Source organism: Eptatretus burgeri, chromosome 4 (genome assembly GCF_056783735.1).
Source record: "Eptatretus burgeri isolate ZD-2024b chromosome 4, Ebu_testis_v1, whole genome shotgun sequence".
In the NCBI taxonomy this organism is placed as follows: Eukaryota; Metazoa; Chordata; class Myxini; order Myxiniformes; family Myxinidae; genus Eptatretus; species Eptatretus burgeri.
Window position 1 is genome coordinate 37,407,360 of NC_140964.1, and position 25,000 is coordinate 37,432,359.

At 43.5% G+C, this 25,000-nt stretch overlaps 1 protein-coding gene across 1 annotated transcript in view; it reads left to right on the forward strand.

Annotated features, from left to right (window-relative positions):
- SCG5 (secretogranin V) overlaps positions 1–14,069 on the forward strand; it is a 20,026-nt gene extending 5,957 nt beyond the window's left edge. The window contains exons 2-5 of the mRNA XM_085876530.1: positions 7,446–7,595; positions 7,758–7,861; positions 11,276–11,326; positions 11,425–14,069. Of these exons, the coding sequence (XP_085732656.1) occupies positions 7,446–7,595; positions 7,758–7,861; positions 11,276–11,326; positions 11,425–11,499 (380 nt within the window). The 3' untranslated portion in view covers positions 11,500–14,069. The remainder of the gene's footprint in view (positions 1–7,445; positions 7,596–7,757; positions 7,862–11,275; positions 11,327–11,424) is intronic.
- The last annotated feature ends 10,931 nt before the right edge of the window (positions 14,070–25,000 follow it).

A 25,000-nucleotide genomic window follows, 5' to 3' on the forward strand; every position in this document is an offset into this window, starting at 1 on the left:
CAATGCTATGCAATGCTATGCAAACGGCTCCCCCTCCCTGCAATACTCTGCCTACGTCACATTCATGTTGGATGAAAGATTAATGTATCATATTGAATCAGAAATGTTATTGTTTTGCTCCTCAGTCGTGCCCGTCTCACTACATTAAATAAGATAATTCTCTGTACCTGATGATTATAGAATCGAAAACTGCTGGACCAATCCACCAATTGCTGTGTGCGTGCTCGGTGTCACCAAGGTCAAGTCGTGATGAGGTCAAGTCGACCAGGGTGGCCAAGAAGAAGCAGGACCTCGAGCTTTAATATAGCTCTTCCTGCACAATGTCTATTTTAAAAGTCCATCTTTCAGGGATAGAAGAAGAAGTAGTAGCAGTAGTAGTAGTAGTAGTCGTAAAAAAGAAGGAATGGCAGCTTAAAGTAGTAGTTCCAATGGTAACATTTCTTATTCTACGACAGCAAGAACCCTTAATTTTGAAGGACACAGAAGTAGCGCACAAACAACAACCACAGTCACGATAATAACAGCAATAACAACTACAACAAGTGGTGCCAGGCACAACAAATCCCACCCATTTTAGGCATAAAGTTATTTTGGAGATCAAATTTAAATTTGATACATCCGTAACCTGAATGTTGATTATAAGGAATATTTTAGTTTTAGTTTGAAGTCAATTAAACGATTTTTGACGAAGTTATGACCGTAAAATGATTTTGACCTTTTCGTGACCTTGATCTTTGACCTAATTTTAACCCAAAAGTTAATGGGGTCGTCCGAGGTTCATTACCCACCTGTGGATACAATTTGACAGTGTTTGAGCCAGCCGTTTTCCCGTAAAGTTGTATTTTCGTAACCATGTTTTAGTTATAATGAAAAATTTGTAATTTTGACCGATGACCATGACCCCCAAAACTTCGGACCCCACCGATCTTCACAAATATGCATTTTCACTAAAGGAATGGGTAGGATTATAAGTGACAAATAGAATAAGGTTCACTATAAGCTTAGTTTGAAGTAAATCAGATCATTTTTGACGAAGTTATGAGCGAAAAACGATTTTGATTTTTTCGTGACCTTGACCTTGACCTTTGATCCAATTGGACCCAAAAGTTAATGGAGTCGTCCAAGGTTCATTGCCCACCTGTGGATTAAATTTGATAGTGTTTGCTAAAGCCGTTTTGCCGTAAAGTTGCTAACAGACAGACAAACAAACAGACAAGCCGGTAGGTGACATGGGTGGTCGCTATATAATTGCATACTAGTCATACAGTTTTTGACGGATCGGGCTGAAAATTTTTGACAAAGAGGTTGATTATAGTGCGCATAAAAGCGCGGAAGCCGATTTTTGATTTTCGGATTTTTTATTTTTTTTTAGGATTTTTCAAAAATTTCAAAGTCTCGTTGCTAGGCAACGGTGGTGTCCATAGCAACGGTGCTCAAAAGCATACAACTCATTCCTGGTATGAACCTACCTGTTAAGTTTCATCAAAATTGGTTGACTCCTCTGGCCTCCAGAGCTGTCCATTACATACAAACATACAAATAGACACCCTATTTTTGAAGGACTACCATTTGAAAAATAAAACCTAAATCAAAAATCGGCTCGAGTAAAATTTTCTAAATATCTCGAAGTGTTTAATTCCGAAGTCTCGTTTCCCCACATTCAAAACTGAAGGACAAGTATTGAATACCGTTTGGGTTCTTAAAACACGGTTTTTCGGCCGCTGCATAGCAACGAAACTCAAACGCGCACACTCCCAGCTCATATGGCACCTGTTCACAAAGTTTCATCGAAATCTGTTTACTGGTTTGTGCTGTGGAGCCTCATGTTGCAGACGTGCACACACACACACACACACACACACACACACACACACACACACACACACACACACACACACACACACACACACACACACACACACACACACACACACACACACACACACACACACACACGGAAAACCCGGCAATAAGGGTACTCTAGCGACCACCCAACAAACAAACCCGATGATTACAATATCCCGCTCCGTCCCTCCGGGGGGGGGGGGGGGCAGGATAATTAAATAATTCTCAGATCAGTATCTGGATTCGGATCTTCACCAAAATCTCACCAATTCTTCCTTGTCACACCCCCAACCGGTCCACCAAGTTTCATCCGAATCCGTCCACAACTATTTGAGATATCGTGCTCACAAACAAACAGACAAAAAGGCAAACAGACGGGGGTGAAAACATAACCTCGATCAAACATTTCTTGCATGTTTTACTTGATGTATGTATGTGTCTGACCCTAATATAATGGAATTGGGTCGGCCAATCTCCATCAAATTTTGTATACCTGCTTGGAGTGTCCAGGGTAAGGTCGTCGGCACAAAATACCACCCAATTCCCCCATGAGTGTGGGAAGCCGATATGCAATCTTCACCTGTACACTTGGAATAGTGCAAGTGGTTTAACCACTGATCCTTCCCTGAGGGAGAGGGTATCAACACCATCTTTCCCACCCAGAGGGAGTGGGTATTACTAGTTGCATCAAACACACTGATCTGATTGATAATGCTCCATAAATGGGGTGTATTATAAATGTGGGGGCATTGCCCCAGATAGCTGAGCTGTGATTAGCCGGATTTGAACCTGCATGCAGGGAAATAGAACTGGCTCTTTTCCAATGGCTTCCAGTTCTTCCAACATTCTTATGGGGACAATAAAATGCACAGCATGATTAATAAATCACTGTACAATGACAACTACAATTGATGGCAAGGGCACTCATCGCAATGGAGCCCCGACATAACGAACACCGAACACGTACTCTTAATTTAAATCGACTTCAAGCCTGGCAACAACAAATGATGGGTAGAGAAATATAGGGCTTGCAGGAGTAAATAAACCTGAATTCTGGGCAGAAGAAAACAGCAAGGGAAATTCGATATGGCGTCTCTGCACATGTTGGCACAGGTGCAGCGGATAGGATGGGGAAGGGGGGTCGGAGCATTGGATGGTGGAGAGGTAGAAGTGGGGAGTCAAAAATTCTGCCATATTTGCATACATCGATACTCATAAATGTCAATGTGTGTGCGTGTCAGTGTGTCTCCTCCATAACTATAAAACGTAGCAGCCTGAAACTTTGCATGCATACTAAGAAAATTCCAGGGAAGTGCAAGAATGATAATTGGGTGTTTGTGGAAATTAAAACACCCCTTTTGAGGATAAATAACAGCCTTATTTAATTATTCTCTTTATTCGGCGTATTCTCGGTCACCGCTCTCTCTCTGGGGTCTAGAGGCATATCCTCGGAAACCTTGCTGGGGTTTGAAGCCACCATGTTTTTTTGGCCTGCTCAACCATGCCTTGACTTGGAACAGGCCGCAACGAATTTTTAACAATGAAGTTTTTTTTTTTCTTCACTTTCCTCACTCATGTTATCGAATGCCTGTTCATCATAGCTACGAATCGCTGAGTACATTGCTTTAGTAAGTACTATAGTTTTCAAATTATTTGCTTGGAGCCATTTCATGCATTGTATTCTGATACGATTTTCCACGATCTACTCTCACGAACTAATTAAAGAATAATCTTCACGAAAGGATACCGTCCGGACAAAATAAGTGTCGAAATCTGTTGTGAAATCTGATAATTTAAAGAAATAACGAATCTTATAATGAAGCCTATATACCTCTACTTTCGGCAAGAAAGACTGTGTTCCGTCCTTCTCCATATATACACAAGAAAATGTGAAATTTCCAAAGCATTAAACTTCTCTTTTTGGACTGTTTGGTGAATTATATTGAGTGAACAAAAGAATTAGGAATTTGCCAAAATTAACCAGCTTCATTGAGCAATATGATTTAATGCTTGACCTTGCGCCCTGCCCCCTCGCCCCTCGAGGGATTGCCTACCCATAGCGTTTGTCAGATGTGTGTCAATATTTTCAGAGGTTTTGCAAGGTGCTCGACTGGGAATCAAAGCAAATCTGGTGAAAAAGGGACGTTTTAAAATAGTTATAATGTTCACGCGGACTGCAACCGATGTACCACATGGCATGTGCACAGATGAGCAGGCAACATGGCGGATTTTCTACAATGTTTATTTCACGAGCAATTAAACTTTGCGATGTCTTCAGGGTTGTTCTACATAAGCAGCACCTCTTTTTTTGGATAAAGTCATGATTTGAATGAATTCATTTTATTTCTTTAACTGTTTCATGGACGGTGAAGACCACCGTTAAAGTTAAAGGGACCCTGTATGGTATGCAGCCACAGCCTGGCCAGCCGTTCCTTATCAACCATTTAATTTGAGTGCTTGCTTGGGTGTTTAAGCCACTTTCCGAGCACCCTACAGTCCATCACGGTACAGTTCGTGTCCTGATCGGGATGTACAGTCGGCATTTATAAAGATTAAGGTTTCTGCACATCTTCCTGAAACGTTTATAATGCAACGTTGTTTTTATAATTTATTTATTGAACTTCATCCAAAACAAAGGTGAAAGCTTCTCAAGGTTTTTGGATTATATGCAGCATGTACTCTAGTCGTTAATCACACTGACTTCAATTTGCCGATTCCTGAAGAATTGCCGATATTGGCCAAGCACTAATAGTGTGTGTGTTGTTCAGAAAACATAACGTTTTCCCTCTAACTCCCTTCCCCAACACTGTCTGTCTCTCTCTCTCTCTTTCTCTCTCTCTCTCTCTCTCTCTCTCTCTCTCTCTCTCTCTCTCTCTCTCTCTCTCTCTGTGTCTCTGTGTCTCTGTGTCTCTGTGTCTCTGTGTCTCTGTGTCTCTGTGTCTCTGTGTCTCTGTGTCTCTGTGTCTCTGTGTCTCTGTCTCTGTCTCTGTCTCTGTGTCTCTGTCTCTGTCTCTGTCTCTGTCTCTGTCTCTGTCTCTGTCTCTGTCTCTGTCTCTGTCTCTGTCTCTGTCTCTGTCTCTCTCTCTCTCTCTCTGTCTCTGTCTCTGTCTCTGTCTCTGTCTCTGTCTCTCTCTCTCTCTCTCTCTCTCTCTCTCTCTCTCTGTCTCTCTGTCTCTCTGTCTCTCTGTCTCTGTCTCTGTCTCTGTCTCTGTCTCTGTCTCTGTCTCTGTCTCTGTCTCTGTCTCTGTCTCTGTCTCTGTCTCTGGTCATATCTGGGCGGTGTTTTACTCCAGACATGTCCGGACGGAGTTTTTCTCTGGATGTGTCCAGATGAAGTTTATCACTGAATGTGTCTGGGCAGTGTTTATGTCTGGACCAAGTTTGTGTCTGGGCAGTGTTTATCTCCGAGTGGTGTTTGGCTATGGACATGTCTGGCCAGAGTTTGTCTCTGGACATGCCCTGACGGAGTTTCTCTCTGGACGTGCCCTGACGGAGTTTGTCACTGGACGTGTCCGGGCAGTGTTTTTCTTCGGATGTGGCTGGGAGGTGTTTGTCTCCAGACGTGTCTAGGTGGTGTTTATGTCCGAATGGGTGTTTGTCTCCGGATGCGTCCGGGCAGTGGTTATGTCCGGTGGTGTTTATCTCCAAACGTGTCCAGGCAGTGTTTTTGTCTGGCTAGTGTTTGTTTCCGAATGTGTCTGGGCGGTGTTTGCGTCCAGGTGGTGTTTGTCTCCGAACATGTTTATGTCTGGACTAAGTTTGTCTCCGGACGTGTCTGGGCAGTGTTTATCTCCGAGTGGTGTTTAGCTCTGGACATGTCTGGCCAGAGTTTGTCTCTGGACGTGCCCTGATGGAGTTTGTCACTGGACGTGTCCGGACGGAGTTTTTCTCTGGATGTGTCCAGATGAAGTTTATCACTGGATGTGTCTGGGCGGTGTTTATGTCTGGACTAAGTCCGTCGCCAGACGGAGATCGTCTCCGGATGTGTCTGGGCAGTGTTTATCTCTAAGTGGTGTTTGGCTCTGGACATGTCTGGCCAGAGTTTGTCACTGGACGTGTCCGGGCGGTGTTTTTCTCTGGATGTGGCTGGGTGGTGTTTGTCTCCTGACGTGTCTAGGTGGTGTTTATGTCCGGATGGGTGTTTGTCTCCAGATGCGTCTGGGCGGGTGTTTGTCTCCGGATGCGTCCGGGCAGTGGTTATGTCCGGTGGTGTTTATCTCCAAACGTGTCCAGGCAGTGTTTTTGTCTGGCTAGTGTTTGTCTCTGGGCGGTGTTTGCGTCCAGGTGGTGTTTGTCTCCGAACATGTTTATGCCTGGACACGAGTTTGTCTCCGTACATGTTTATGCCTGGACGGGAGTTTGTCTCCAGACGTATCCGGGCAGTGTTTGTCTCCGGATTTGTCCAGGCGGTGTTTGTCTCTGGGTGGTATTTATGGCGTGGTTGGAAGAAAATAGATTTCACATTATTTTGTTTCCAACATCACTGTTATTCTATGCAGAATCATTTTGATGAGACAGTATGAATCATAATTAACACTCCACCACATGTCTGCCTTCCCTTCCCCCCCTCCTCACTCTCCCTCCACCTTCTCTTCCCCCACCCCTCCTCACTCTCCCTCCCTCCACCTTCTCTTCCCCCACCCTTCCTCACTCTCCCTCCCTCCACCTTCTCTTCCCCCACCCCTCCTCACTCTCCCTCCCTCCACATTCTCTTCCCCCACCCCTCCTCACTCTTCCTCCCCCTTGCTCCCTCCCTCCGCTCATTTTCTCCTCCACCTCCTCAGTCTCCTCCCTCTCTCTTACCCCCCTCTTCCCCACCCCCCCTATAGTACTCCCGTCAGTGAAGTGACGGGTGCTATTTGCTCGTACGATAATAAATATAGACTGCATGATTAATAACTTATTGAGCTTTGTTTATTTGTATTGGCATAATTTTTTACCTCCACCACTGAAGATGAAGGAGGTTATGTTTTCACCCCTTTCTGTCTGTCTGTCTGTCTTTGTCTGTCTGTGTGCAGGATATTTCAGAAAGTTGTGGATGGACTTTCTGAATGAACTGAAATTTGGTGGGCAGGTTGTGTGTGTGACAAGGATGAACTGATTAGATTTTGGTGAAGATCCGAATCCGGATCTAGATACGAGAATTATTTAATTTCTCAAGTGATTCTTCACCATTGAGAGATTGGGCCAAAATTGATATATAGCATGATATTTCAAAAATGTATTGGGCCCGATATGTTCTCGTGGATCAGGCATTACGTGGAGGAGGTATGTGCTCTCCCGAGTGTCCTAGTGTTGTCTGTTTCATTTTTGGAGGCTGAGGGAACCGATAAAACAACCGATGGGGAAACAAAACCCATGAACTTTCATGAATGTGTTTCATTCCTTCATGACGTCTGAATTTCCTTATTGATAAATCAGTTTAATTTTAATTTTGCATCCCAAGTTGAATTTCAATACATTACCATGAAGTTTCAACATGCAGACAAAAATATCAGCATTCCTTTAATATTCAATGATTGTTCTCTGCAGTCATCTTGAAGCAATTTTACACGGATTATCCTTACCCCCATGATTATTGGCTGTTCCTTTTGCCACAGGAGGGGCTCACGAAGGCTTTCAGCACCTGGGTCCTTTTGGAAACATTCCGAATGTCATCGCAGAGATAGTTGGTGATGATAGACCGCTGAAACTGAACGCCGACCACAGATACCCTAACCCCCCAAACCCATGTCCCCTTGGTAAATCAGGTACGTACAGGGCGGTAAAGCGATTGCAGGGAGGTGATCAAATGGTTTGGAGGATGAACACGTGTCAAACGTTGCTAAACTTTGTAAACAGTATCACGACTTTCTTTTCAATTCTGAGTTATGAATATTTTTAAAAGCCGAATTTTTTGTTTCTTTTTCAAGCTCTGGATGGGTGCTTGGAACGCATGCCAGACACCGCCGAGTTCAGCCACAATTACCAGCAAAATCAGAATCACTTCAATCCTCGGAACTATCCAAGATTCCAGGTAAACGTTCACGTGGTACAAGGTTTGAGAATTTTTTTTAATTGCAAAAAGGCATTTATGGAAGAGGTTACATGAAGAATGAATAACACAAAGTGTGCAAGATGACCTTTGTTAAATTGGCTTCACTGTTATAAAAAGTAGTCCCAGACTCTGAAGATGTTGAATGGAGATTAGTCCTCTCTCACTGTCTGTCTTTCTCTCTCTTCCTCCCCCCCCCCATAATCTGTTGGGGGGCCTCAAGCGCTTGTATGACAGTGTTTGGGTGTGGGTGTTTTGGTGGGTGTTTGGTGGGTATTTTGCAAGATGGCAAAGTACACTCCCAATATACCAGCGCGGTGTCCTTGATGTCACTGAACCAAAAGAATGTTCAAACATGTCCACTCGAGGCCACCAATGCATGCAGAAAATTCAAAGCAACAGTTGAAGCAAGAAAGGGATTTACAGGCAGGAGCCATTGGCATAATACCAGTAAAAAACTAAAAATTTGGCAACTTAAAACATGATAATATTATATAGACAAGTCTTCGACAAATAAACTCGAATATCACAGGTGCTTTGTTTATACAGAAATCCAAGTTCGTGGAAGAGCTGAATGACAGGAGGCAGCATGGTCACAGACTGATAGAGGTTCATTGGGGAAGAGCAGACTAAGAAATCACACATGGATTGGATGAGTGGCAGAAAGGAACTAGATGGGGGTCAATGAGGGAAAAGGAGAGCAGGGGTGAATTTGGGAGAAAGTACGAGGAGACGATAGACAGCACTTTTGAAGGAGTGGAGGGAGGGAGGGGCATGAAGGAATCGATGGATGAAGGAATGGTGGTGAGCATTAGAACTTGGAATGGGGGAGGGTGATGGGAGAAGGAGTGCGGGGGGCAACCTGGAGCACACTTTCCTTGGCATACCCTTTTAATTCCCTGGCAATGTTTTATTATTTTCTAAACAACAGCAGAAACTTTCACAACACTATCACATTATTGCATCAAACTGATCCATCATGGGTCGAGAGCTTTGGATTGCAACAATCTTCCACGCACAGTCCCACACCAAGAAAGCCAAGGACAAATGTTAGTCCTTTTTCGATGTAGCTTCCAGCAAGTACAAGTTCTTCCCAGTGTGTGTTTCCTAATGTCACTGGAATAACATGATGTGGTTTCTTTTTATTTTGAAATGTTTGTTTTGCTCAGGAGAAAAAAAAAAAAAACAGACACCCTCTCGCATATAGGTATTACTAGAAGTATCTGCTCCCAACGGGAGCCGTCAAGGGGGGTCATGTTATTATATTTATGCCTATTTTACTCCAAGTGGTCCCAGGATTACACACTAAAAAAATGGTTGCGATCGGTTCAGCATTTTTTGCGGTACCTGGGAACAGACAGACGGACGGATGGTGAATTATAGTAAGAAGATGATCTGTTTGTGACACGTAATTCTCATGATAATTCATGGACCGGTGTTTGTGTGTTTGTCACACTACTCCTCATACACTTCTGGGCCGATTGCATCCAGACTTGCAACATAGGATTAGCATGACCCCGATTAATGTATAGGGGTGTTTTTATTTTTGCCCGTTGTCTTGGTGGGATGCAAATTCTCTGAAAATGTGTATCGTGTAGCGCCACCTCCAGGTGGGGGAGGGTATTACAAGTCTTCACCATTTACAGTACAGTATTCCTGTCCCCACGTTTTCCAGTTAGTGTAGTTGATAGTATAAAAATCGTGCAAATTATGATACAAGCATCAAATTTGGCATTTCTGTTCTGCAGGGCTTTCTGATCAAATCTGCCCGATTGGCCATTTGAAAATCCAAATTTTGAAGAAAAAAATAACTTCAAAAACATTTGAAGTCACAGCTGGCTGAAATTCTTGAAGCGCAAGTGAACATCCCAGACAGAGAACCCAGGGGAGATGCAGTCTTCATTGATGGCTCAGCACTTATCAATGCCCTACCTCCACGCACTTCAAAGATGTTTGATGACTATGCTAAAGAAGACATCATCCCAAAGGTGGAATCCTATGGTACCAGGTACGAGAGGGTGGACGTAGTGTTTGATGTGTACAAGAAGTCAAGTCTGAAGTCTGAGGCAAGGTCGAAAAGGGGGCAAGGAATCAGAAGAAGAGTGACAGGAACCAGTAAGACCCCAAGTAATTGGAGAAGCTTTCTTTGAGATGACAGCAACAAGACTGAGCTGTTTCACTTCCTTGCAGAAAAGATGTGTGAAGCACAGTCATTGTCACAAAAGGAGAAGATGCCATTAGCAACACAAGGAAGTCACTGGATGCTGTGTCTCCATGTTGTCATGAAGAAGCTGACACTCAAATATTTGTACATGCCAGGGATGCAACGACGGATGGTAGCAATCGATTATCATTAAGGCTAATGGCATGGACGAACTAGTCATAGCAATATCTGCACTGCCATTCTTACAGGAACTGGGTCTTGAGAACATGTGGATTGCCTTTGGCCAAGAAGCCAAGGCACGATGGATTCCAGTCCATGAGGTAGTTTCTGCAATAGGGCCTGAGAAAGCTCGAGGGATCCCATACTTCCATGCGTTCACTGGATGCGACGTCGTGTCTGCCTTCCGCGGTAAAGGGAAGAAAACTGCATGGCAGACTTGGAACGTCCTTGATGATGTTTCTGAAACATTCACCAATCTCGGCCAGCATCCAACATTGATTCGTGATCTTGACTTTTTTGAAGTATTTTTTTTTTTCAAAATTTGTATTTTCAAATGGCCAATCAGGCAGATTTGATTAGAATCCCCTGGAGAACAAATGTGCCAAATTTGATGCTTGTATCATCATTTGCACGATTCCTCTCAAAAATTGCTGTTATCTGCCCCACTAAGTGCAGTGAGGCATTTTGAATTGCAAGCAGTTTTTAGCTTCATGGTTATTTTTTTTTTCGGGAGCGATTGAGGCAGCTGTCTGTTGCCTATACATTGCCCACATAAAGGTATGTGTCCAAATAACGTGTTACATGCTCATGTACTAATGGTGGGTACTCTGCTAGTACTAACAATATGAGTTCTCTAATCTTACAAGCAACTTAAATGCAGGAGAAAGCCATCAAGCACAACAAAGCATGTGTAATGGCTGCCAACATATGGTTGGTTATCTGTGTTCTATCCCTTTCAAATGTTGAGCATCAAGCAAGGAAGCAGCACGTACCATTTTAATTATACTTTGTATGACTCAGCTGGGGTCAGATTCAATCCACCGACCCTTCCAGACTCAGAGATTCCAGATCCAGACCGACCCTTGAAGTTCCTGGTTTGCAGCCTTTGTCTCAACCTGGCTATAAATAGAGATCCAATATAATGTCCGATTGTGGTTAAGTCTAATGCAATGAATGAGAAACGATTGCAGATATTTCACTGATCTATTGATTGATTGCTTGCTTGCTTGCAGGAACGAAGCACATTGACCGAAGATGCTTTCGCAGATCCGGAAGATTTCGATGTAAGACAGTAAGAGCATCATTACTCATGCATTGAATACCTGTATGTAATGAATTTGTAGATGAACTTCCTATTTACAGGGTGTCTTTGCGTGTGCAGATGTACAACCCGTATTTGAATGGACAAAAACTGGAGAACCTTGTGGCAAAAAAATCGGCTCACGATGAGAAATGAACATGGTTTGAAACTGAAAGAGTAAAGATGTGCTATTATAACATATAATTGTTAATTCAAGTTAAAATGAATAGGTTTCGTCTTTGTCTAACTCGTGTACTTGCATAGTGATGACAACAACTCGTTGTGTTGAAGATGTGATGCTTGGAGCCTTAACCAATAATCCTTTTCTTTGCTATGAAGCACATGGCTGCTGGTTGCATAATTATCTGACAGTGTGGCTATGTAATGCCACTGATGCAGTGTCCTCTTTTGCTCAGAATAGGAAGTAGTAATTTATTCAGGATGCCTGCACGAACTCGCATACTCTTCGTGAAGGACGATCTTTAACGTCTACCAGTTTAACGTTCATCCAAGGGATGGCACACACACACACATCGAATCACACTGCCTGCCAAATACCAGGATAACAGTTTATAGTTGGATCGAGATTCAAATGCTGGCGAGACGGTTCAAAAGTGTGTGTGTGTGTGTGTGTGTGTGTGTGTGTGTGTGTGTGTGTGTGTGTGTGTGTGTGTGTGTGTGTGTGTGTGTGTGTGTGTGTGTGTGTGTGTGTGTGTGTGTGTGTGTGTGTGTGTGTGTGTGTGTGTGTGACTCTAGGCTATCCTGCCAGCCCTGTCCAATGGTGATAAGTTAGTTATGAGTGTACATGTCAGCGACAGCCAAGAGTAATTATTCTGGTAATGAAATTAATAAGCTTGTGTTTCAAAATATTGAACTTTTTTTCTTCTTCTAATTACAAAGTACATACTGTTCAATGGAGCAACATCCTGAATTATATAATGGAAGACAATGCTCTCTTTGAAGCAGTATTTGTAGCGCAAAGGGGCCTGGAAGGACAGCTTATAGGTATGCAAACAGCAGACTCACCTCAGACCTGTCTCAGCTGGGTTTGAATCTCAAACCTCCATGAACCTCCATCCTGGTAGCACTGTGTGCGCCGTCCAGTGGACAGATGTCAAATCACAGGATCTGTCTGCCAGCACTGGTCGTGCGTGGACATTAAAGATCTCATGGTGTTTTTCATGAAGAGTAGGTGAGTTATTGCCAGTACCCTAAACGAATAACAAATTCCTGCCCAAATCACCTGTCTAACCTCAAGCCTGGCTGAATGACTCGAGGCAAAAACTTTCCCCAGCCAACCTAACAGGACGGAAATAATTGGTGCCGTTAAAGAAAAAATATCAGTGTATAACTCAATGGGAAAACAAAATGATCAAAGTAATTATATTTGCAATAAATTAACTTGTTTCAGCAAAACAGAAGTAACTAGAAAGCATCTGAAAGTGCAAAGCCCATCTGCTTTGTATTCAGAATTGTTCTTCTGTCTGCTAAACACGACGAAAACAGATACAATCAAATACAAAAAAACCCTTGACTTTTAGGCAACCTTGACCTTTTGACCTCAACATGAATACGCTTCAGTGACCCAATATGTGAATCCTGTTCAAATTTCAACTCGATCAGATGAAAATTGACGATTTTATGCAACATTGACCTTTTGATCTAAAAAAACAACAAAAACAATCAGCTTCTGGCTTCTTATTGGTGACCCAATATGCAAATTCTTTAAATTTCAGGTTAATTGGATGAAAATTGACGATTTTATGTTTCTGACCTCTGACCTTTTGACCAATTTTTTTCGTCTTCATATTCTTATGATAAACCTTGAAAATTTGATGACAAAAGCTCAAATGATAATTAAAATTTCAGGTCAATTAGATGAAAATTGACGATCTTATATGATGGTAAACTTTGACCTTTTGACCAAATTATTAATTTGCCTTCACCATATTCCCACAATAAAGCTTTTTTGAACATTTGATGACAAAAGCTTAAATGGTAAAAAAAAGTTAAAGTCTGGATAGACACAGACACATAGAAGTGATTGCAAAACTTCGTCTCCCACAACACGGGGGGGGGGGGGGTGAGCTAACCAGCACCTACCTCCACCAGGCTGAACAGTTTGTGTTATGTATCCAACTTATAGGCCGGATCTGGATCCAGACCTGAACCAAAATCTAATCGGCTTGTTCTTGTCAACTAACCAACTCGTCGATAACTTTTTGAAATATCATGCTGCATATCGCTTTTGGCCCTATCTCACAATGGTGAAGAATCACTTCAAAAATTCTCATATCCAGATTCGGTCAGATCTTCACCAATCTCATCAGTTAGTCCTTGTCACACACCCAACCTCTCCAACAAATTTCAAAAGGAAAATAAAACAGGAAAATGCATGGCTTGAAAAATCCAATGTTAGCCCTCATTCATTAAATGCTGTTACAATCAACAATGCGGATGAATGAAGTTCCTGATAAATAATTGTAGAAAAACACAAACTGATTGAAATGTCACCAACACTACACCATAACCATAAAGCTGACTTACAGCTGAATATTGTTACATTTTCAAGTTTAAATTTGTCTTGTAGGAAACTTACTTGGTGCAATAATTAGATGTCAATGTTTTGGAGGAAAAGTATTAGAATGTCTGATTCATTCAAGGTTTGTGCTTGTATTGTTTTATTATCAAATAAAGAGCACTATAGTGCAGAGATGGGAATGCAACACGTGTGAACGGCCAAAAGGGTCTTTTCCCATGTCCCTTTGTAACCCTATTATCACCGATTGTCAACAAAGTTTCCAGCACGTTTATTATCTGCAAGCAAAGGTACCTGGTATTTCAGCGCCGGGTGCCTCCTCCCACCCCTTCCTCCTCCCTCCCCACCTCTTACTCCTCCCTCCTACCACCCCAACCCACCCTCCTCCCACAAATGTACCTGGTGTTGTACCTCTCGGATCTAAAGTACATTTATTGAACTACCACGATTAAGCACATATTTAGACACAAACATTTTATTTATCAAGCTGCAAAATTGAACATATTATTGTCATGATTTTGGGTAGGCAATATTGAATGATTCCAGAACAAGTAGACGGATCAAAATTGCTTGTTTAAAATTTTTTGCAGTGTATATACGAAGAAGTTAGCTAAGGTAGTAACTTTTATTCTACAAACACTTCCTTCACCCTTGAGAGTAGTTGTTAGATGAGCAGTAAAATTACCTCTAAATCGATGTATAGGTTGTGTTTGTACTATTTTTGGTTTTTGAGTCGAGATGAGCGCATTTGAGAGGCCACGCGACTCCTTTGCTGATCTTACCAATCGTAACGTCCTAATTCAGTTATTTTTCACATCTGACACATTATTTGACTATCTGAGCTCACCATCTCACCAGTTGTAGAGCTATTCGGGTTGAAATCCCCCCCAAAATTGGCCTTTTTAAAAGGATTGCCTATGTGGATCCATCCATCCATCCATCCATTGAGACCATACTCTGTGCAGAACGTTGGTGCTGCCTAAGCAGTCTCCTTGATGATTGGGTACAATCCTGGACGGGTCGCCACTCCGACACAGGATACCAGCATGCTGGCACTCATTTTGCCGACCTCGGAAGGATGACAGGCAGAGTCAACCCCACCTGGTATTAATTCAACAGCCGAGTGGAATTTGAACTCAGGACCTTCGGATCTAAAGCCCACCAGGCATTATATATGGATCTCCCCTTAGAAATGGCGACAGGTGGTGGCTTCTATGTTTACAGGTTCTGAATTGTGAGAAGATGACTTTAAAACCCCCAAGTAAGGTGCATTGTGATAAAAGTGATCCTCTAAAGTTTTCCCACAATTAACCTTGGGAGCTCAGAGCTGCTTTACAGCTGCAGAATTTTTTTTTTTAATTGCATCATATACAGTAATGCAGCTCAGAGTAGGGAAAATCACATCACTCCAAGCTCCTAATTTGAAAACTATAGCACCAACAAAAGTGATGGACACAGCGATTCATATGTATGAATATGAGGAAAGCGAAAAAATAAATTTTGAGTGCTTTCTCTACAGAAACTGCTGTCACCTATTCGAAGGCAAGGCATATTTGAACAAGTTGAAACAAAATGGAGGCTTAAGACCCCTGTGAGGTGAAAGCAGGCTGACCACGATGACATGCCACCATCTTGGTAAGGCTTTTTTGGCTTTTCATGATGAACACCCAGTTAATTATCTTCATAAGGGGTGTTTAAATTTACCCTAACACCCAGTTTTTATTCATGCACTCATGTAGATTTCCCGTAGTATGCATGAAAAGTTTTGGGCCAGTAGGTTTCATGGTTTTAGAATTATGGAGGAGGCACACACCCACTTATTATGAATACAAATACCAAAAATAAAAAAGAATCAAATTTGGAGAAACAATAAATGTTTGTGCTTTCTTTTATATTTTGTCCCTTTCCTCTTAAAAATCAACTTTTGCAATTGCAAACAACTAATTGCCCGATGTAGCGAAACCCAGCCTTGGTGCATTAAAAGATATAGAAACTTTGCATCAAGCAAATATGCAACACACACCATTTTTCAAGTGTTTGATATAACCAATGACTTGGACATGGTTTGAAACACCAACCTCCTTTAACTCAAAGCAAATGCTCGATCAATAACAAATTACCAAGTATTAAGTTTAAGTTTATTTTGGTCCTTTATGAAGTTTGTTATGAAACGTTTTTAGGTCACAATGCTAAATGGAGGTTTTTCTTCAATTAAATGGCTGCCTCGCACTGCAACCTTTGTTTAAAAACTTTCAGTACAGGCTCCTGTTATTAACAATGCTGGGATATGGTTTGTTCAACTTTGTGATAATCCTCAGGTCATATCTTAATGCGCTGCTAAACAAACCAATTCCATGTCATATTTAGAATGTATCTCCTTTGGTATCATGGTAGCACTTCGTCTGGTTGAATGTTGAGCTTTGCCTGCGTGAGGAGCTTTTCAAATGCAGCGAGGGAAGTGGCCGCCAGAAATGGGAGACAGACAAACGCAGGACAAACACCATGGTTCCCATTATATATATTGAAATTCGGCAAAGAGTGAGGTGATGGAGGTAACAAAGATAGTGGGGCCACAGCCAGACACAAGAAGCAAGGGGTTGACTGAGAAGGAAGAGGAGAGTGGAGGAGCAACATAGTTAGTGACAAGGAGGATGGTTTGGTTAGGTCGGACTGCTTAGGCCCTAACCCATAGAGGCGTAGAGAATAGCAACATTAGATTGATCTGTAGGCAAAGGTCTTATAAGCTGTTAGTAATTCTGATTTTTCAAGGGAAATTCCAGAGGATGGCCAGTTTGCAGCTGGCAGCTTTGTTACACATCTTCCTCTTCTCCGTTTTTTATTACCTGCAACCGAAGGTGGATGGAGGTTCTTTTCACCCTGTATGTCTGTGAGCAGGATATCTCAAAAAGTTATGGACGGATTGGGTGTGTGACAAGGATGAATCGATTCAACTTTGTTGAAGATCCGGATAAGAGATTCTTTTTTAAATTCTGCAAGTGATTCTACACCATTGAGAGATGGGGCCAAAACCGATATTAGGAGGAGATTGGGACCATACTCTGTGCAGAGCATTGGTGCTCCTTAAGCAGTCTCCTTGGCTATTGGGCACAATCCTGGACGGGCCGCCACTCCGACACAGTATACCAGCATGCTGGCACTCATTTTGCCGAACTCGGAAGGATGACAGGTCGAGTTAACCCCACTTGGTATTAATTCAACAGCTGAGCAGGATTTGAACTGAGGACCCAAGGATCCAAAGCCCGCCACCCGAACCATTAAGTCAACACCAGGCATACAAAACCGATAGAGAGCACGATATTTCAAAAAAGTTATGGACGCAGATGGATTATAATAAAACTTGGTGGATAAGTTGGGGAGGTGACAAGAACAAGCCGATAAGATTTCGGTTCAGGTCCAGATGTCGAACTGGCCTATCAGTAAGATACAAAACAAATTGATCAGCCTAATGGAGATATGCACCCCACTGCATGTCATTCTAGTGGCAATCTTGAAATAAAAATAAATTCACAAAACATTGGGTGGTGTGTTTGCAACAATCCCATCAGTGTTTTTATGAATCTTTAATCAATCTTGTAACATGAGGTAATCCCTTGTTTTGGTAGTTTCTGCACCATAAAACCAAAACAAATTCTGCAGGTATCGTTTTCAATGTGGCCCTTTCCATTTTGTGCTACAGGAATGAAACAAACACAACTGTTCACATTTGTAGGACATGAACATTTGGTAGCCTAACATTTGGCAACATGCACCTGACCAAGTTGATTTTTCTGAACTTTCACACCACACCGAACACATAGATATTATAAATAAAGCCCTGCATGCAGGGGAAACTAAAGATTGTGAGCGAGGCTTGCAGGAAGGCATCGAGGTATGCACACTCACCTGTGAGCTGACGAGCCTAGGCTTGAATCCCAACACAGCTAAAAACTGCCAACCTGTTGTTCGCAGGTTGGGCGAGGAAACAGTGTGTATGCCGTTCCTCGGATGGACGTTTAACTGGGCAACCGGTCTGCTAGCATCAGTTTGTGGATGTTATAGATCCCACAGCAGATAACGAGGAGGCAAGTTGTTGCCAGAATCCTGAACAAATTACAAATTCCTGCTCTCATCGACCAGGGGCACTGAATCAGCAGCATAGCTGTGCCACCAGCAAATGATTCTACTCACAGGCATGAGCTGTATACCAAAGAATAGTAAAGAATAAAGATTGCTCATCCAATTCGGACTTGCTAATGCCCAAGTGGACAAATGGATGTATGAGATTGTTGAAATAACAGAAATTTCTTTATTCATTTACTGTCTCAAAGGATAGGTTTTTTTAGTCGAGTGATGGCAAACTAAACAAGGCATCATTTCAAATTGCAGATGCAGATGCAGAAATGATCATTTTTGACCTCATCAACTAAAGCGAGAATATGCACATCACACCAACACCATTTCATCCAAAACAATCACACAGTAAATGATGAACAAAAACACTGGATCCATTTGCAGGCTCAGAAAATAAAACATTTCCATGACAAATACAACTGATATCCAGCTGTAGGCTGACCTCCCCCAACTTTCGTTTTAACGTCCAACCTTCCCCAACCTCTGGTCGGTTTTGGGATCGGCTGTGATGGATTGCACTGCCACAACAGCCTCATTAATGTGTGTCTGGAGCTCTCGAAGTTCCGCAATATGAAGCAACCTCAAGATGCGTGCAGCTTCGTTTAGTGTTGAATCTGGTAAAGAAAATAAAACAAAACAAACATGAACCATCACAATGAAACAACTCAAATGTCAAAAAAACAGAATATGTCTGATCATTATCACAATCTTTTTGAGAAAGAAAAACAACAAATACAGAATAAAGCAACAAATGCTCATTATTTTACTTTCCGTGTCATTTCTGTGGAGGCGAGCTATATCTTGTATGCTCTACAATCAGCATTGAATACTTCTCTTCTCCGATGACAGTTGAACAAAATTATTGATGTTACTTCTTCTTCTTCTTCTTCAATGGGCACAAATAACCGACTTCTTCTTGTGGGGTTGACTGGGGGATGCTTGGCCCGAGTCTTCACAAACTGGCTAGGCAGGCCTATATGTATTAATGTGTGTATATATACGCACACGCGCACACACACACACACACACACACACACACACACACACACACACACACACACACACACACACACACACACACACACACACACACACACACACACAAACACACACACACACGTGTGTGTGTCAGTCTGTGTGTGTGAGTGTGCGAGTGAGTTTGTCAATGTGTGCGTGAGTGAGTGAGTGAGTGTGTGCATGTGTGCGTGTGTGTGTGAGTGTGTGAGTTTGTCAGTGTGTGTGAGTGTGTGTGTGTGTGTGAGTTTATCAGTGTGTGTGTGTGTGTGAGTTTGTCAGTGTGTGTGAGTGTGTGTGTGTGAGTTTATCAGTGTGTGTGTGTGTGTGTCAGTGTGTGTACGAGTGTGAGTGTGTGTGTCATTGTGTGAGTGTGTATGAGTGTGAGTGTCAGTGTGTGTATGAGTGTGAGTGTCAGTGTGTGTATGAGTGTGAGTGTCATTGTGTGTCAGTGTGTGAGTGTGAGTGTGTTTGGGTGAGTGTCAGTGTGAGTGTGTGTGTCTGTGTGTGACTTTGTCTGTGTGTGAGTTTGTCAGTGTGTGCATGTGTGTGTCTGTGTGTATGTGCGAGTGAGTGTGTGTGCGAGTGTGAGTGAGTGTGTGTGTGTGTGTGATTGTGTGTCAATGTGAGTGTGTCAGTGTGTGTGGGTGAGTGTGTCAGTGTGTGTATGAGTGTCAGTGTGAGTGTCAGTGTGCGTGTCAGTGTGCGTGTGCGTGTGTGCGTGTCAGTGTGCGTGTGTCAGTGTGTGTGTGTGTGTGTGTGCGAGTGTCAGTGAGTGTGTGTGCGAGTGTCAGTGAGTGTGTGTGCGAGTGTCAGTGAGTGTGTGTGTGAGTGTGTGTGCGAGTGTCAGTGAGTGTGTGAGTGAGTTTGTCAATGTGTGTGTGTGAGTGAGTGAGTGTGTGTGTTTGTGTGAGTTTCTCAGTGTGTGCGTGTATGTCTGTGTGAGTGTGTGAGTGTCAGTGTGTTTGTGTGCGTGTATACGAGTGTGTTTGTGTGCGTGTATACGAGTGTGTGTGTATACGAGTGTGTGTGTGTGTATATGTGAGTGTCAGTGTGTTTGTGTGTGTATACGAGTGTGTGTTTGTGTGTGTGTGTGTGTGTGTGTGTATACGAGTGTGTGTGTATAAGAGTGTGTGTGTGTATACGAGTGTGTGTATACGAGTGTGTGTGTATACGAGTGTGTGTGTATATGAGTGTGTGTGTGTGTGTGTGTATACGAGTGAGTGTGTGTGTATACGAGTGTGTGTGTGTGTGTGAGTTTGTCAGTGTGTGCGAGTTTGTCAGTGTGTGTGCAAGTTTGTCAGTGTGTGTGCGAGTTTGTCAGTGTGTGTGTGTGAAAGTGTGTGTGTGAAAGTGTGTGTGTGTGTGTGTGTGTGTCAGTGTGTGTGTGTGTGTGTTTGTGTGTGTTTGTCAGTGTGTGTGTGTGTATTTGTGTGTGTTTGTCAGTGTGTGTGTGTGTGTGTGTTTGTCAGTGTGTGTGTGTGTGTTTGTCAGTGTGTGTGTGTGTGTGAGTTTGTCAGTGTGTGTGTGTGAGTGTGTCAGAGTGTGTGTGTGTGTGTGTGTGTGTGTGAGTTTGTCAGTGTGTGTGTGTGTGTCAGTGTGAGTGTTTGGGTGAGTGTGTGTGTGTGTGTGTGTGTATATGAGTGTGAGTGTCAGTGTGTATGAGTGTGAGTGTCATTGTGTGTGTGTGTGTGTCAGTGTGTTTGCGTGAGTGTGTGAGTGTGAGTGTGTTTGCGTGAGTGTGTCAGTGTGAGTGTGTTTGCGTGAGTGTGTCAGTGTGAGTGTGTGTGTGAGTTTGTCAGTGTGTGTGTTTGTATGTGTGTGAGTGTGTCAGTGTGCGTGTGTCAGTGTGTGTGTGTGTGTGTGTGCGAGTGTCAGTGAGTGTGTGTGCGAGTGTCAGTGAGTGTGTGTGCGAGTGTCACTGAGTGTGTGTGCGAATGTCAGTGAATGTGTGAGTGAGGTTGTCAATGTGTGTGTGCATGTGTGTGAGTGAGTGAGAGTGTGTGTGTGTTTGTGTGAGTTTCTCAGTGTGTGCGTGTATGTCTGTGTGAGTGTGTGAGTGTCAGTGTGTTTGTGTGCGTGTATATGTGTGTGTTTGTGTGCGTGTAAACGAGTGTGTGTGTATACGAGTGTATGTGTGTGTGTGTATATGTGAGTGTCAGTGTGTTTGTGTGTGTGTATACGAGTGTGTGTGTATACGAGTGAGTGTGTGTGTGTGTGTGAGTTTGTCAGTGTGTGCGAGTTTGTCAGTGTGTGTGCAAGTTTGTCAGTGTGTGTGCGAGTTTGTCAGTGTGTGTGCGAGTTTGTCAGTGTGAAAGTGTGTGTGTGAGTGTCAGTGTGTGTGTGTGTGTGTGTGTGAGTGTGTCAGTGTGTGTGTGTGTGTTTGTGAGTGTGTGTGTGTGTGTGTGTGTGTTTGTCAGTGTGTGTGTGTGTGTGTGTGAGTTTGTCAGTGTGTGTGTGTGTGTGAGTTTGTCAGTGTGTGTGTGTGTGTGTGTTTGTCAGTGTGTGTGTGTGTGAGTTTGTCAGTGTGTGTGTGTGTGTGTCAGTGTGAGTGTGTGAGTTTGTCAGTGTGTGTGTGTGTGTGTGTGTGTGTCAGTGTGAGTGTTTGGGTGAGTGTGAGTGTGTGTGTGTATATGAGTGTGAGTGTCAGTGTGTATGAGTGTGAGTGTCCTTGTGTGTGTGTCAGTGTGAGTGTGAGTGAGTTTGCGAGAGTGTGTCAGTGTGAGTGTCTGTGTGTGCTTGTACGCGTGTCAGAGTGTCAGTGTGTGTGTGTGTGTCTCAGTGAGTGTGTGCGGGTGTCTGTGTGACAGGGGGTGTGTCAGTGCGCCTGTGCGTGTTTGTCAATGTGTGTCCGTGCGCGCGTGTGTGTGTTTGCCTGTGTGTGTCATTGTGTGTGTGTGAGTGTACATGCGGGTGTGTCAGTGTGTTTGTGTCAGTGTATGTATGAGTGTGTGTGTCATTGTGTGTGTCTGTGTGTGTGAATTTATCAGTGTGTGTGTGTTTGTCAGTGTGTGTGTGTGTGTGTGTGTGTGTTTGTCAGTGTGTGTTAGTGTGTGTGAGTGTGTCTGTGTGTCTGTGTCTGTGTGTGTGAGTTTGTCAGTGTGCATGTGTGTCAGTGTGTGTGTGAGTTTGTCAGTGTGTGTGTTTTTGTCAGTGTGTGTGACTGTGTGTGTGTGTGTGTGTGTGTGTGTGTGTGTGTGTGTGTGTGTGTGTGTGTGCATGTGTGTGTGTGAGTTTGTCAGTGTGTGCATGTGTGTGAGTTTGTCAGTGTGCATGTGTGTGTCAGTGTGAGTATATGAGTGTGTGTGAGAGTGTGTGTGTGTGTGAGTGTGCATGTGAGTGTGTCAGTGTGTGTGTGAGTGGGTCAGTGTGTGTATGAGTGTGAGTGTCACTGTGTGTGACTGTGTGTGTATATGAGTGTATGTGTGTCAGTGTGAGTGTGTTTGTCTGTGTGTGAGTTTGTCAGTGTGTGTGTGTCAGTGTGTGTGTCTGTGTGTGTCTGTGTGTGTGAGAGTGTCTGAGTGTGTCAGTGTGTGTCTGTGTGTGTCTGTGTGTGTGAGAGTGTCTGAGTGTGTCAGTGTGTGTGTGTCAGTGTGTGTCTGTGTGTGTGTTTGTCAGTGGGTGAGTGTGTGAGTGTGTGTGTGTGTCAGTGAGTGTGTGTATGAGTGTGTGTGTGTCTGTGTGTGTGTCAGTGTGTGTGTGTGTGTGTGTTTGTCAGTGGGTGAGTGTGTGAGTGTGTGTGGGTATGTATGTGTGTGTGTGTCAGTGAGTGTGTGTATGAGTGTGTGTGTCAGTGTGTGTGTGTGTGTGTCAGTGTGTGTGTGTGTGTGTGAGTGTCAGTGTGTGTGTGAGTGTGTGTGAGTGTCAGTGAGTGTGTGTTTGTCTGTGCGTTTGTGTGAGTGTGTGTGTGTCAGTGTGTGTGTGTGTGTGTGTGTGTGTGTGTGTTTGTCAGTGTGTGTGTGTGTGTGAGTTTGTCAGTGTGTGTGTGTGTGTGTTTGTCAGTGTGTGTGTGTGTGTGAGTTTGTCAGTGTGTGTGTGTGTGAGTTTGTCAGTGTGTGTGTGTGTGTGTTTGTCAGTGTGTGTGAGTTTGTGTGTGTGTGTGTGTGTGTCAGTGTGAGTGTTTGGGTGAGTGTGTGTGAGTTTGTGTGTGTATGAGTGTGAGTGTCAGTGTGTATGAGTGTGAGTGTCATTGTGTGTGTGTGTCAGTGTGAGTGTGAGTGTGTTTGCGTGAGTGTGTCAGTGTGAGTGTGTTTGCGTGAGTGTGTCAGTGTGAGTGTGTGTGTGAGTTTGTCAGTGTGTGTGTTTGTATGTGTGTGAGTGTGTCAGTGTGCGTGTGTCAGTGTGTGTGTGTGTGTGTGCGAGTGTCAGTGAGTGTGTGTGCGAGTGTCAGTGCGTCTGTGTGCGAGAGTCAGTGAATGTGTGAGTGAGTTTGTCATTGTGTGTGAGTGCATGTGTGTGAGTGAGTGAGTGAGCGTGTGAGTGATTGTGTGAGTTTCTCAGTGTGTGCGTGTATGTCTGTGTGAGTGTGTGAGTGTCAGTGTGTTTGTGTGCGTGTATACGAGTGTGTTTGTGTGCGTGTATACGAGTGTGTGTGTGTGTATACGAGTGTATGTGTGTGTGTGTGTATATGTGAGTGTCAGTGTGTTTGTGTGTGTGTATACGAGTGTGTGTGTATACGAGTGAGTGTGTGTGTGTGTGTGTGTTTGTCAGTGTGTGCGAGTTTGTCAGTGTGTGTGCGAGTTTGTCAGTGTGTGTGCGAGTTTGTCAGTGTGTGTGTGAAAGTGTGTCAGTGTGAAAGTGTGTGTGTGTGTGTGTGTGTCAGTGTGTGTGTGTGTGTGTGTGAGTGTCAGTGTGTGTGTGTGTGTGTGTGTGTCAGTGTGTGTGTGTGTGTGTGTGTTTGTCAGTGTGTGTGTGTGTGTGTGTGTGTGTGTGTGTGTGTGTGTGTGTGTGTGAGTTTGTCAGTGTGTGTGTGTGTGTGTGTGTGTGTGTGTGTGTTTGTCAGTGTGTGTGTGTGAGTTTGTCAGTGTGTGTGTGTGTGTGTCAGTGTGAGTGTATGAGTTTGTCAGTGTGTGTGTGTGTGTTTGTCAGTGTGTGTGTGAGTGTGTGAGTTTGTCAGTGTGTGTGTGTGTGTGTGTTTGTCAGTGTGTGTGTGTGTGTCAGTGTGAGGGTTTGGGTCAGTGTGTGTGTGTGTGTGTATATGAGTGTGAGTGTCAGTGTGTATGAGTGTGAGTGTCATTGTGTGTGTGTCAGTGTGAGTGTGAGTGTGTTTGCGTGAGTGTGTGAGTGTGAGTGTGTGTGTGTGTTTGTATGTGTGTGAGTGTGTCAGTGTGTGTGTGTGTGTGTCAGTGAGTGTGTCTGTGTGTCAGTGTGTGTGTCAGTGTGTCTGTGTGTGTTTGTCAATGTGTGTCAGTGTGTGTGTGTGTGTTTGTCTGTGTGTGTGTCATTGTGTGTGTGTGTGTACATGCGAGTGTGTCAGTGTGTTTGTGTCAGTGTATGTATGAGTGTGTGTGTCATTGTGTGTGTCTGTGTGTGTGAATTTGTCAGTGTGTGTGTGTTTGTCAGTGTGTGTGTGTGTGTGTGTGTGTTTGTCAGTGTGTGTTAGTGTGTGTGAGTGTGTCTGTGTGTCAGTGTCTGTGTGTGTGAGTTTGTCAGTGTGCATGTGTGTCAGTGTGTGTGTGTGTTTGTCAGTGTGTGTTTTTGTCAGTGTGTGTGACTGTGTGTGTGTGTGTGTGTGTGTGTGTGTGTGTGTGTGTGTGTGCATGTGTGTGTGTGAGTTTGTCAGTGTGTGCATGTGTGTGAGTTTGTCAGTGTGCATGTGTGTGTCAGTGTGAGTATATGAGTGTGTGTGAGTGTGTGTGTGTGTGAGTGTGCATGTGAGTGTGTCAGTGTGTGTGTGAGTGGGTCAGTGTGTGTATGAGTGTGAGTGTCACTGTGTGTGACTGTGTGTGTATATGAGTGTATGTGTGTCAGTGT